Here is a 12,440-nt window from a genome sequence, read left to right as displayed (position 1 = left end):
GCTTGGTTGCATAAGAGATGTCTTGCTGCCCTGCGCCTGCAGCTGCGACTTGCCCTGCCAAAAAGCCTGGAGTCACTGCCTTAGGAAATCCTTGAGGCAGAGAATCAGCTAGTGCCAGAACTGAGGTGCATGGTTGCTTGACATCCTGATTGTTTAGATACCTTTTGTTTTCAAAATAATTTCTTTTCAAAAAAAGCTATTTTGGTAGAGGATTTTTCCCAAATTAACTAATCCTCAAAATATGCATGCTTCTGTGGTTTCCGGTCCCCTGGACTTCAGTATAAAAAGTTCTCATGTTTCAGGTAACCAAACCCCCCCGCCTCCGAAAAAGGGGAAGACACAATGCTACAAGCCAGCTTTGCTAAGCGCTTCCTCCTTCCTGTAGCATTTTAAGCGTGTGTGAGGTCATACCCAACAGCAGGCACCCCTTCTCTCCCTGCCTGTGTGCTGGTCTGGCTTCTTCCCTTCTGCTAGGGCAGCACAGTCGGTTTCAGTAAGTCCCAGTAAATTTGCAAAGTCCATTTGGGGGGGATTATAGAAAACTTCTGGACTGATTCTTTCTCAAGTGGGTTTGGCAACCAGCTTGCAAGTATTTTTCTTCTTCAGAGTAGAACAAAACTTATTCAGTGTGGATGCGGGCATGGCAAGAAATGCAGCCTTTGCCATCAGCCCCTATTCTTCAAGGGGCTCTGGAGCAGTCCTGTCTGAAGCTTGTATTTCAATGGCAGTTTTGAGTTGTTCTGTTTACTCCAGGGCAGACAGAGCAAAAATGTAGCTGGTTTGGTTATTTTAAGTTTTAGCTTACAATACTTGGAATGCTTCTGAGTAGGCTGCTGCCCTAATTTACAAAAAAGCATTCTCCACCTAATATTTCTTATTTATCTTGCTTAGCTGTGTGAAAATCACTGTTTCAACAATTTGGCTATTAAGTCTTTCTCTATGAGATTCATATTTTCTTCTTAAAACACAGTTGGAACGCAGCTGGCCAGCCTCAGGTGATGGTCTGCATCAATGCTTCCCATGCCATAATGGCAGTATATTCATCACCCACCACTTACAGGCTATTGTTATCTGCAAGAGGGCTTTGAAATTCTCTGCAAGAGGTGCTTGGTTTCATTTTCTTTTTAATTTCCTTGCTGAGCAACGACGAGCTCTCTGTTGTGGCTGTGCAGTGCATGCTGCTTCTAGGCCAGAGAAACTCCAGACCGGTAAAGTGGAAGAAGGGAGCAATTTGTGTCATAGATGCTGACTGATCGCCTGTCCCTTTGGGCATCTTTGTCATGGCCTCCCAAAAGAAAGACTTACTGTATTGGGCAGAAAACTGGAGGAGCCATTGTGTATTCAGCAGTGTGCGGCAGTTGCAACTACGGACAACGCCACAGACGCTCTTAGACAGAAAAGCATTGAGGGCAGAGTTAGGCAGTCCTGCTCTGTGACCTCCCCAAAAAGGGTCTTTGGTTTTCACATATGGGGTTAGCGGGAATGAGGAAGAGAGATTCTTGTCTTATGCTTGCTGAGGCTTTTGATTTTTAAGTTAAATTTCCTGTGTCTTCAAAGTGAAGAGAAGGTTATAACATATTTAAATAGACTGCATATATTGGGAGGGTGGTGTGGAGCAGGGATGGCTGGGCTTTGTGCCAGAGATTCAGTTCTGCTCTCAAGACTAGAGCAGAATTGGTTTGTTTTGCTTGATAACTTGTCAAATGCAATGACTGAGCGTTGTCTGGCTGCATGTACCTGAATCTCAATTCTCATACCAGCAGAGCAGATAAGCATCTCTACAGATCTGCCTAAATTGGCTCTACCAGTTGCAGTTCTCAACATTTTGGTGTGTAACTAGTAGGCCTCTCCAGTCTCTTATCCCTGGCATTTCAGGATCACTATAACTATTCCCTGTATGGCCAAAGCAGTGTTCAGAGGCTTGGGCCTTTCTGACAAACCCCAAGTATCTGAAGTCTGCTCTTGCAAGAACCAGAGTGACTACAAGTCTTTGAACTGAAGTCCAGGGATGTGTCTAAATCCATGGGGCATTGCACTTTCTGGTGTCCCCACATCCAGACTGCCCGCCATCTAGAATGGGCTGTCAGAGTACGCTGTTGTCTGCCTCCCTGGTCACATATCTGGGTGTGTGTCCCTTTCTGCCCAAAGGAAGCCACAGCACTGGGGGCTGATGCACGCTCAGAGTCCCATCCCAGCCTGTAGCCTGATGCTTGCTCGGACTGGGACAATGGAGCATACTTGCTTTATGGGGTTGAATCTGTACGTGTTTGCTTGCATGGCTGCTTGTGTAATTTAGTAGCTTTTCTTTGGGCACGGCTACACGATGGAGGGGTTGTTGCCTCTGCTGAGGCCAGCAGTTAGGTCCATCTGACACAGTGCAGTACCAATCACCAGCTAGAGTTTTAAATAATTGTGGTTTTGAGACACTGCTTCCAGAATGGATTGTCTGTCTTGAGCAGTGGATCTATGGGGATGTATCTGCAATGGAGTTGCAGCGGGATGACACATCTGGGCAGGGTGCTCCAGCTGCAGGGCAGTCTCTGTTCTGGACTTGACCTGCGCCTGTATCCTTCCTTTGTCCCCTTCCCTGCTCCCTTTGCAGAGCTAGTCTGTGGAGCCAGCCTGGGTATCGTCGTGCTTGTGATGAAGACAAGCCATGGGACAGCTTAAAAATTTCTTGGCAAGGGTTTCGAGCACAACAATTGATGCAAGTCACTGTGTGTATGTAGCTCTGGGAAGCATTCAGTGTACCAAGATGATGGGGGTAGAACAAGGGTGTAAATAAGAAGATAAATGGCTGCAAGGTGCTGTGTTCATTCTCCCTGACATTTATACATGTATCTTTGGATCAAAATCAAAGATCTATCAAGCATGTGGAATGTGCTGTGGTGCAATTCTCACACTCTGAGGGCAGATGAGAAGTGAAGAGTAAAGTAGCACTGACTAAAATTGAGGTGCTCCTTCCCTAACATCACCCACTTCCTCACCTGGCAGCTGTATCAGTCCTGGCAGTGCAGCTGCCTAGTATGCATCCTGGGTCACTTCTGAGGCCATGATTCAGAAGCTGCTGAAGTGCTTACTGGGCAGGGAATGGAATTAAACAACTGCTCTCTTGAATTCAAATCAGGTTCATTAGCGCAGATTTTTATTGTTTGAATTCTAGTTTGAAGCAACCCTTTTCCAGTAGTGTTTGTTTTTACATTTTCCCCACATTTCCAACATTAACCATTTTTTTTTTCTTTTCTTTTCCAGGAAAAGAGGAGTAGAAGTAGTACAGGTGAGTAAAAACTAATTTGATTTTTTCCCCCCTCTGTTTTCTTATGAAGAAGGCTTACTGATTTTAAATGCTGTTGTTTAGATGTCAGCATGACCTGGGCTTCATTATTTTTCTTTCTTTTCCATTCAATTCTCCGCTATGGATACTGTTTTTGGAAAAAGAGGATCCCCCTTCTGTGAAGCATGTGATGAGTCCATCTAGTCTTAACAGGTGTCCTGGTGAAAATGGGAATGCAGTTAAGCTTTTCTTGCGTCTCTTAATAAGATCTGATAGTTAATTAGGCAATGTTACTCTGTGTTTATTGCATTCACGGACAGTCAGGCTTAAGAGAAACGAGAGCTGGCCTTTGAAAAAACCATGGCGGAAGGCTAGTGAACAGAGAAATGATACTAAAATGCCTTCAAGTTGTACTCCCATCTACAGATAAGCTCAGGTGTTGGCTACATGTGGTCTTTCCCAGCTCTGAATGGTTGTATTTCACACAAGGTGTTACTTAAAGGATGATGGCAACTTGGGAAAGGAATTATGTTACCATGACAGCTGTAACATAGAGCACTATAGCCCTGAAAGATCAAAGGGGAAGCATGCTCATTCCTTCTGGTTTATTTTGTATACTTATAAGAGTTGTATGTCATAGGTTTCCCTCTTGCTGATGCTTACCTAGTGCTCCTTTTGCACTCTAAGGTGGTCAGTGTTCCTCACACTTGTTTTCTCGTATCTCAGTAGCAGAGATGAAACTGCGTAAATAGAGAGGACGGAGGAGAGAGGAGGAAAATGGGGTGTTAGCCACTGATAGTTGAGGCTGCTCTGAAGTCCATGTGAAAGGTCCTTCTCAACACCAACAGGGAGTAGGAGAAAAGCACTTAAAAATTTTTTTTGAAAAATCAGGCTACATTACTTTAAAGAATCCAGTACCAGGAAAGGCTTAAAAAAATACGCATTGCTAGCTAAAGTAGAGAGAATATGTCTTTCAGGTATGTGTGGCTGTCTGACAACTGCATGGTATTACAAGGAAAAAGGGCATATACTTTACTGGCTGCATCTAACCTTTCACTACTACAGCATCATCTTCCTTACTTGTACCTCCTATTGCTCAGAGCTAAGGAGCAGCTTCTTTCTTCAGCTGTGATAGTGGCATCTCCAGATCAATAAATACAAACCAGCATTTGCAAAGCACAGCTTCACAAGCAGCACAGAGAGAAAGCTAGCCTATACGTGTGTCACTTTCTAGAGGACAGTTAATAATACCCCAGTGTATTACAATCCAGTTTGTTACACATGCCTTGTGCCTGCACTATACATTTAAGCATCAGGGTGCTCATATGAGATGAATTCAATGATGCACTGATTAGCTGAGCAGAGGGCAAATTCCATTTTACCTTGTGGATTAAAGTTGCTGTCTTTCCACGGGTTACCTGTTAGTCTTCTGATGTTTGCGTAGCTTAATGGCTAGTCATCAGATGGGCACAAAATAATTGGAAAGGATTTCTTTATTGGAAAACCATTTGGGGAGACATTTGGACAGAACTAGACAGGACTTTGTACAAAAGTACTTCACAGTCTCAAATTTCACGGCATAGTTGAGATGTCAGACTAACCTGCCCTGGGAATTTGTGCCCCAAAGGCATACTGCGAACGCTGATGCCTGCTGCTCTGCTAGAGCAGGATGAATGGCGGTGTGTGATCACCCCTCACCTATCACGCGCGTGTTGCTTCATGTATCCTGATGCATGTGCTTGTAGCCAGTAGGGGATGTATCAGAAATGGGCTCTTTCTCCATCGAGTATTAGTAGAAAGCTTTGCTTGCGTCACCTTGCATGATCTGTCCCACTAGCCCTGCTTCTAGGTGGAGGATGTCTTCGTGTTGATCTGCTGGACAAAGTTTATTTGACAGAGGGAATATTGTTTTCCTTTGTTAAGCAGCAGTGTTTCTTTGACTTGTTTCCCCTTCTCCTTTAAAGAACCTATACTGTTCAAGAGAAACCAGCTCTTACACCTGACAACAGACAAGTAACTCAAAACACAAAAATACACAGGCTATTTATGTATTTTCTTCTCTACATAAATTCAAAAATTTTCTGAATGCAGATGTCCTTTCCAGTAATAAGTAGTGAGTTGGGAGGTAAGGTTCAGTTACTGGCTTCCAGATGGCAAGCATGATGGACTGCTATGTGCTGACTTCTGTGAACAGACATCAGATTATTCTTTTCCAAAGATGTTGCACAGGAGCAGGAAAGAATTTCCTACTGCTAAAGGGAAGTCTTCGAAGTCTTTAAATAAGCACCTGTGTGACATCTGTTTTCTTCCTGCAGTGAGGAATTAGGATGGTCCTCTATTCTCTACCTAGACCATTGAAATCCACTTATTTTGTTTTCTTAAGGCTAATTGCACTGTATCAGTGAGCTGCTGCTAGACAGCAATTAAGATTCTGTGACCTGTGTTCAAGTTCTGTGTTTTGTCTTGTCTCAAACTTTCAGTTCCAGCAGAAAGAGTGGTTCCAGCTTTCTGTGTTTGAGGGGGGAAACATGCGCATCCTCCAAAGAGAAATAATGGAAGAATAGGACTGGCAGTGGGATGCTAAGCAGGCATGCTCCTTTATCCAGCAGTAAGACATTATTCAAGCATCACATTGAAAACAAACAAAGAACCTCTCAACTTGTGTGGTGATAAGTAATTGATTTTTTAGAAATACTGATTAAATTCTAACATAATGAGAATTTACTGTGAACTCAATGCACAGGCGGTGAAATGTGTGACATTATATAGTACAATTGAGTAACATCCATCACGCTGTCTGGCTTAAAAGATAGTACAGTAGATGAATCAAATAAAAAGCTTTCAAGGTTATGAAATTTCCAAAGACAGTATGAGTCTGAGCCTGCACCCAGACATTTGGGAGCATGAATGGATAACTCGTTTCTGTTTTTCCAGTGGGCAGTGGCAGAACTCCGAGTAGCAGCATCTTTAAGATCTGGCAATGCTCTGGATCTAGATTGGCTTTCTGCAGCTTAAATCCAAGTCAGTGGGGCAGCTACAAACCAGCGTTATATTGCAAGAGAAAACCAAATGTCTTCTGGCTTTTAAATATGGTCTCTTAACAGAATACTCTGCTATATCTCTTACCTTGTGGCAAGTAATTTCCTTAGTTATTTTAAGTGGGCATCACCACAGAATCAGGGTGCTTACCTGTTTGTACCCCATGAGGTAAGGAAGCGCTCTTGTTCCAGTTTTGCAGGAGGGAAGACTGAAGGTTGTACCCCAGCTCCTACAGGGAACCTGTTGCTGTGCCAGCCCCAGTGCTGTTGGGAGCTGTGCTGCCAAACTGGCGCAGCAGGAGTTCCAGCTGGAGTTGGCTCAGCAGGGGTGTTGGGGCTTCCCCGTGCTGTTCTGTGGGGCACGAAGGGAAGAGCAGGTGAAGGTGCTCAGCAGACCTGGTGTTGCTGGCTTTCTTCCAGTGAAAGACAGCACCGATTCAGCTGCATTTAGGGTATTCTGATTGTGATGCTCTTTGCGGTTCCTGTGGCAGTTACGTGCGGACCAGTCAGAGCTGTAGGGCGCTTTCTCAGTGTCTGAGTTGCTCCCTGTCATCCCCTCCTTTTTTTTTTTTTTTTTTTTTCTTTTCTTGCCAGCTCTTCCAGCCCCTTGCAGCTGCGTACTCAGCTGGAGTGGCTTGAACTGGTGGCCAGAGGATGCTCTGAACAGGTGACAAACATGGCTGAAGACCATCTGCCATGGCCTGCAGGCGGTTACTGGGCAGGCAGCAGCTGGCAAGGCTGAGGCAGAGCAGTTCTTGCACTAGCATTGGGGTGACTTGCCAGTAAATGCTTACATTGAAGCATTTCTTAATAATTTCTTTCATTACCATTTCAAGGGAAAGACTGTCTCTGAAGTTATGCAGAGGTAGTCTGATGAGACATTTGCAATAAAAAAAATTCTGGTTTTAATAATGGAATCTAGCAAAGAAGGTTTGGGTAGTTTTTAAAAAGTAAAGCTGTTCCTGATCTTTTTCTAATAAAAGCTTGGTTTTGTTCAGTTGCACCCCTCCATCCCCAAAATTAGCATAGGGCCAAATTTAAAATTGCAAGTTGACAGTTCTTCTTTAGCCTGTGAAGTATCCAGTTTCTTATGACTTTGTATGCTGGCAAGGGAAAGAGAGAACATCTCAATCTACCTTGTTTTTCAGGAAAAATCTGTTTGGCTTAGTTTGAAGAATGTAAGATTGAAAACATGTGCAGTGAAGTGGAAATGATCACAAGTACCTCTGATGGGGACATGCATTTATTTTTGTTTCACAAGCTATGCAAATCCAGAATAATTAGCTGCAGCCCTTTGGCTTCTGACAAATTGCCAGTTCAGTCTTTGTGTGACAAAGTTTGGAGCCTTCGCATTTCTCGCAACTTCAAAGCCGTTTCAAGCACTTCCACACCCAAGCTTTCCTAGAGCTCTCGCTTGCACTTTTTTATTTTAAAATAGCGAAGATTTCCTATTTTTGGTGGGTATTTTTGATTCAAATGAACACTAATGCTCTCTTTTATCTTAGAAAGATGTTCTAGTCAGTTGGCTATAAAAGTGGGACTAGTCATTGTATTTCAAGCTGCACATTTTTTAATAGCAGTGGGATATGGAGGACAACATGTTTTTCAATGCCGAACAGCTGATTGTAGTAGTTACAATGGTCTCGGCTGCTGGTTTGTTTTTCCTTTTTCCCCCAACTCTCTGGGAATTGAGATATTTGAAATCTTTTACTTTGGAGAAGAAAACTGTCTTTTGAGCTGTGGGTTTTACTGAAGCCTGCGAAGGAGAGTTGAGGGTCCCCTCCCCCCTTTTTAATTCTTCAATCAAAGTAAAATACCAATGACAACAGTTTCCACTAATTGTTGCCAGGGAACTGTTGTTTTCTTGAAATGTGGAGAGGTTTATTTTCACATGAAGTATTAACAGAATAAGCTTGGAACAGCAGTGTTCTAACCGAGAAAAGGAGCTTATAAAATATATATCCGATAGCATATACAGAAAGATATGACTGGAAAGCTTCCAAAGCAAGCAGGGTTTTTGAGATGTTAGAAAGTTGGCTCTCTAGTGCAAGGGAGAAGAAAGTTTATTTTCACACACATGCCAGCCCCTCAGTAAAGTGCATGTTCTCCTGAGGATGGCAGTCAGCTTTGCCTTGAATGCATTTTTGGAAATGATGCTACAGAAGCCCTCCCCAGTCTGGATTGTGTTAGGTACTTTGCACATGCTTGAAGGTGGGGATTGCTGGTTAAAAGCTTAAGATCCTGATACTTCTTAGTTTTGGTGCTACACAAAGTGTGCTGAGCACACAAAGTGAGGTCTTCCAAAAAAGCTGTAATAATCTCAGCTTCAACCCCAGAAATAGCAGGGATGTCCCAGTCAGAATCCTCTCTCTGGTCCTTCTCAGCAGGGGAGATCTTTCTATGTGAGACCTCTTTGGTACCTAAGAAGCAGCACTGCCCAGCACCAGTGAAGCACAGGTTCCAGTGGAGGGAGAGGTGTTTTTGGCATGCTGCTATACATTGCATCAGCAGACGGGTCAGTTCGGTACAGCGTGGCCCTTTCTGGTCCAGTGGGGAAGAAGAATAAATACACATCTGTTGGGGCAGGGAAGGAAGAGAAAACTACAGAACATTTCCACCATGTGGATTAAGCAGATTAAATAAATAAGCACTTATTCTTAAAATTAGGCAGAGTAGGCCAAACAAATCAAAATGCATTTAGATCTGATTTATTTTCACTCTTGGTGAGTGAATGAGAGAACCACGAAGACAATTTTGTGGCTTAGTGAGAGCCTCTTACTGACTGGTTTGACTGCTTTCTTTTGCCTGTGAATCCCAGTGGCCTAGGAGAGGTGTGGGCTCCACAGTCACCTGGGTGAGTGAAAACATTACTAAGATTTAGAAATCTGTAACTAATGTGTAATGAATGGCTGTCAGGTTTGAGCTTGTACCGCTTTGGCCCATGGAGCCAGCTCTGCCCAGGCCCTTTGTCTTCTCCTGACTCCTTGGTATGTCGTGATGAGGCAGTGATTCCTAACAATGCTAAAGGCTGGGAGTTGGGATGTCCTGGGTGGAAATCCAGTCCCCGTGGGACCTCTGCCAAAGATTTTGGTGACTATAATGGGACTGGGATTGTAGTGGGGAGTTGGCCTCGCTTTGTCACTTACTGCGGGCACTTCGGGCAACTGCCTTAAAAATTCTGCCTCTGTTTCCTAACAAAGGTAATATTCCCTGTAGTGGAATGCCATTTAAGTTGCTCTGAGATATCTGAATGGTGGAGATGTAGAGTAGGATGAGTGTATAAAGGAAAACGGGACTATTAATGGGGGCTGGTAATTTCTGAAGATTGCTGTGTATAATAGTCTCTCGGCCATCAGCGTGTGTCTTCCCAGATACTTCTTGTGAACTGCAAAGCTTTATAAATCCCTCCTCGAGAAACAGTATGGATAGAAATAAGACCCTGACAGAAATGCTAGGGAATAAAACTCAGTATTTGCCTCCTTTTGACTAGGAATATTTTGTAGCATACAGTCCCAGTCTTCGCACAAAACGACAATTAGACATTGCTTTTATTAATCATTATTACTGGAGTGGTGCCTATGGGCCAACAAAGGCTTTAATATGAGGCTGCATTAAATAATAGGATTATTTGTCTTGCTGGGTGCAGGTGTTCTGATATGGTATCACAGCAGGGCAAATGGAGTGTTGTTTGGAAACATGAAACTCAGGAAATGCCTTATTTTAAAACCAACCTGTCTCATTTGTGGTTTGCTGCAAAGTCTGTGTTGAAGTACAAATATGCATGTAGCGCTTTTGACCTTTTCTTCTGAAGTTTTTTCTTGGAGTAGGAGAGATGGGGAGTTAATTTGATACAGTGCCAAGGGTGGCTGTTCCTGACCCTAGTACTGAGGTATCCTCTCCCAGTGGAATGCCCCATCCTTCGTCTGTTGCAATTCTCCTGCTCAGGCAGAGCTGCAAGCTCATTCCTGTGACAGCAGTTGTAACCTTGTCTTCAGCCCTGGGGTTTTGTTCCACAGGGACAACGATATTCCTTTGGGAGCAAGGACTGGTGTGCACCATCACTCAGACTTGATTGCTTTGAACCAAAGCTTTATAGAGAGAATGTCATCAGAACAGTAAAGGAGACTATTTGTATGCCTGCCTTCCTCAGTGAGGGTGCTGGTAGGTCTGAACTTCCAGAGGACTCTACAGAAGATCAGTGGAGTTTGGGGAAGTCTTTTTAGTATATGTTGTTGACTCTTCCTTTCTCCAGCTTCTGCAAAAGTTACTTATTCCTTTGATCTTGGCTGTGACCTGAGATAATTGTATCTGGAGATCATTGCATGTTTGTTTGCTCTTCTGGCACTTCACAATTAAATGAGATAAACGTATTCATGTCACAAGATTGAATGGGGTTCCAGTAAACCCTGGTGCTTAAAGACATTAGGCCCTGAAGTGTCTTAGGTTTTCCTGTATTTGGTCTTTAGCCTTAAGTTAGAGAAACTCTTAGCACATGTACTTCAGCTGCCCCTATATAAAACAGGGCACATTCAAACACAGCAAAACCTGGAAATGTTTTCCCGAACCTGATTGCCTTAATGGAATTACAGTAGAAGAAAGCAGAATGGCTTCAGCTTAATCAGAACAGCTGAACAATTTCCCTGCCCCCCCGCCCCTGTTGTTGTTTTTCTCCAAGGTGCACTGTGTTTTAAGAATGATGTCTTTTGCTAGAAGGAATATTTATCATTCACTTCAACTCTTCATTTCTGGTGAAAGGAATGCATCTGTTTTTTCTTTTCTTTGGCAAAAAGTGTAGACCTCTTTTTGCTGTATGTCTAAAGGTAGGCAGATCAGACAGGGTTTCTGCACGTGCTGTAGATGTTTTCTATGCCTTTGTTATTTTGCAATATCTCTCATACTGACATAGCATATTGATGGAAAACACTCGTGGACTTTCTGATAGTTTATTTTAAATTACTGTCTTTGTCTAGTTTTTGAGAATATTTACTGCTAAAGGTAATTTTGCACTGGTACCAAAAGCAGTGCAATTAATAGCATAGGGTGGGAATTGTTGGATGTAGGATTTCAGTCTGAGGAAGAAAGGAGAGAGCCAGGAGAAATTTAGATGATTACAAGCATAGTTTCTGCAAAGTGAGGTAGAAATGGGTTACCAAAAATGTGTGTTTCTTTAACATAAGGTCACATTTGTGGAAAATTTGAGAACTGTGGTATGTTAATTTTATTTTTTATTTTTTCATCCCTCTTCCCTCACATGACTTGTCAAAGAGGAGACTGCTGCTGCAACTTCCTAGATGAGATTAGTGTGGTTCTCTGCTGGCTATGCCAGGAGCAAGGGTGGCCACCCACAGTTAATAAATAGATTGAAATAGTCATTGGATACCTTAGGGTATGATCTGCCCTAAGCAGTCCCTTAGCACGTGGTGGAAGTAGAGTCCCTCCTTTTGGAAAGCTCTTTTCAAAGAGAAGGTTGAGGGCAGGAATTAATTTTCTTCCCCTAGACTGGGGGGGAGCCTAGAGACAAGCCTCCTCTGGAAGGTTTGTGTGAATATATCTCTCTTGCTCAGATTTATACTGGGGATGATACCATTAGTATATTTAAAGACAGCATGCTACTGACATAGTAATGAATCTGTATAAATCCCAAAGCCAGAGGAACCACAAAAGCTGCTGAGCTTTGTCTGTGCAGCGCTGTGAGGCACTCTCATTTGTGGTAGTCACAGCCTGTGCTCTGCTGCTTCCCCTTCTGCTCACCTGTCTGTAGTTTTGTGGGTTTGTTCCTAGGAGACTCTGTATCCAGGTGCGCTCTCTGTGACTCAGCTGCACATTAAAAACAAAGGAAATCCAAGCCTGCCTTTGGTATACAGCTTAGATCCATCACTGAAATGGTGATGCTGTAGTACATTCTATTTTAATTGTTCTCGTCTTATGTTAAGGTTATTTTTGTAAAGGAGTTGAAAGAATTAATTGTTGCTCATATTATAGATGAATAAAAGCATGTCAAGAGAACTTGTCCTCTGTAGTTTTGCTTAAAGTTTGCTTGTTGATCTGTAGGATCCTAAGGCATTGCTGTCAATTAACCGGTTATTAAGATATCAGGCATTTCAGTCATAATAAAAAAACCTAAATCA

At 43.0% G+C, this 12,440-nt stretch overlaps 1 protein-coding gene across 1 annotated transcript in view; it reads left to right on the top strand.

The window, feature by feature from the left end:
• Positions 1-12,440, top strand: part of ITPK1 (inositol-tetrakisphosphate 1-kinase) — a 161,576-nt gene that overhangs the window by 34,346 nt on the left and 114,790 nt on the right. Inside the window, exon 2 of the mRNA XM_075711801.1 lies at positions 3,253-3,277. Within this exon, the coding sequence (XP_075567916.1) occupies positions 3,253-3,277 (25 nt within the window). The remainder of the gene's footprint in view (positions 1-3,252; positions 3,278-12,440) is intronic.

This window comes from Pelecanus crispus, chromosome 6, assembly GCF_030463565.1.
Source record: "Pelecanus crispus isolate bPelCri1 chromosome 6, bPelCri1.pri, whole genome shotgun sequence".
NCBI lineage: Eukaryota > Metazoa > Chordata > Aves > Pelecaniformes > Pelecanidae > Pelecanus > Pelecanus crispus.
This window is presented reverse-complemented; position numbering and strand designations above follow the sequence as displayed.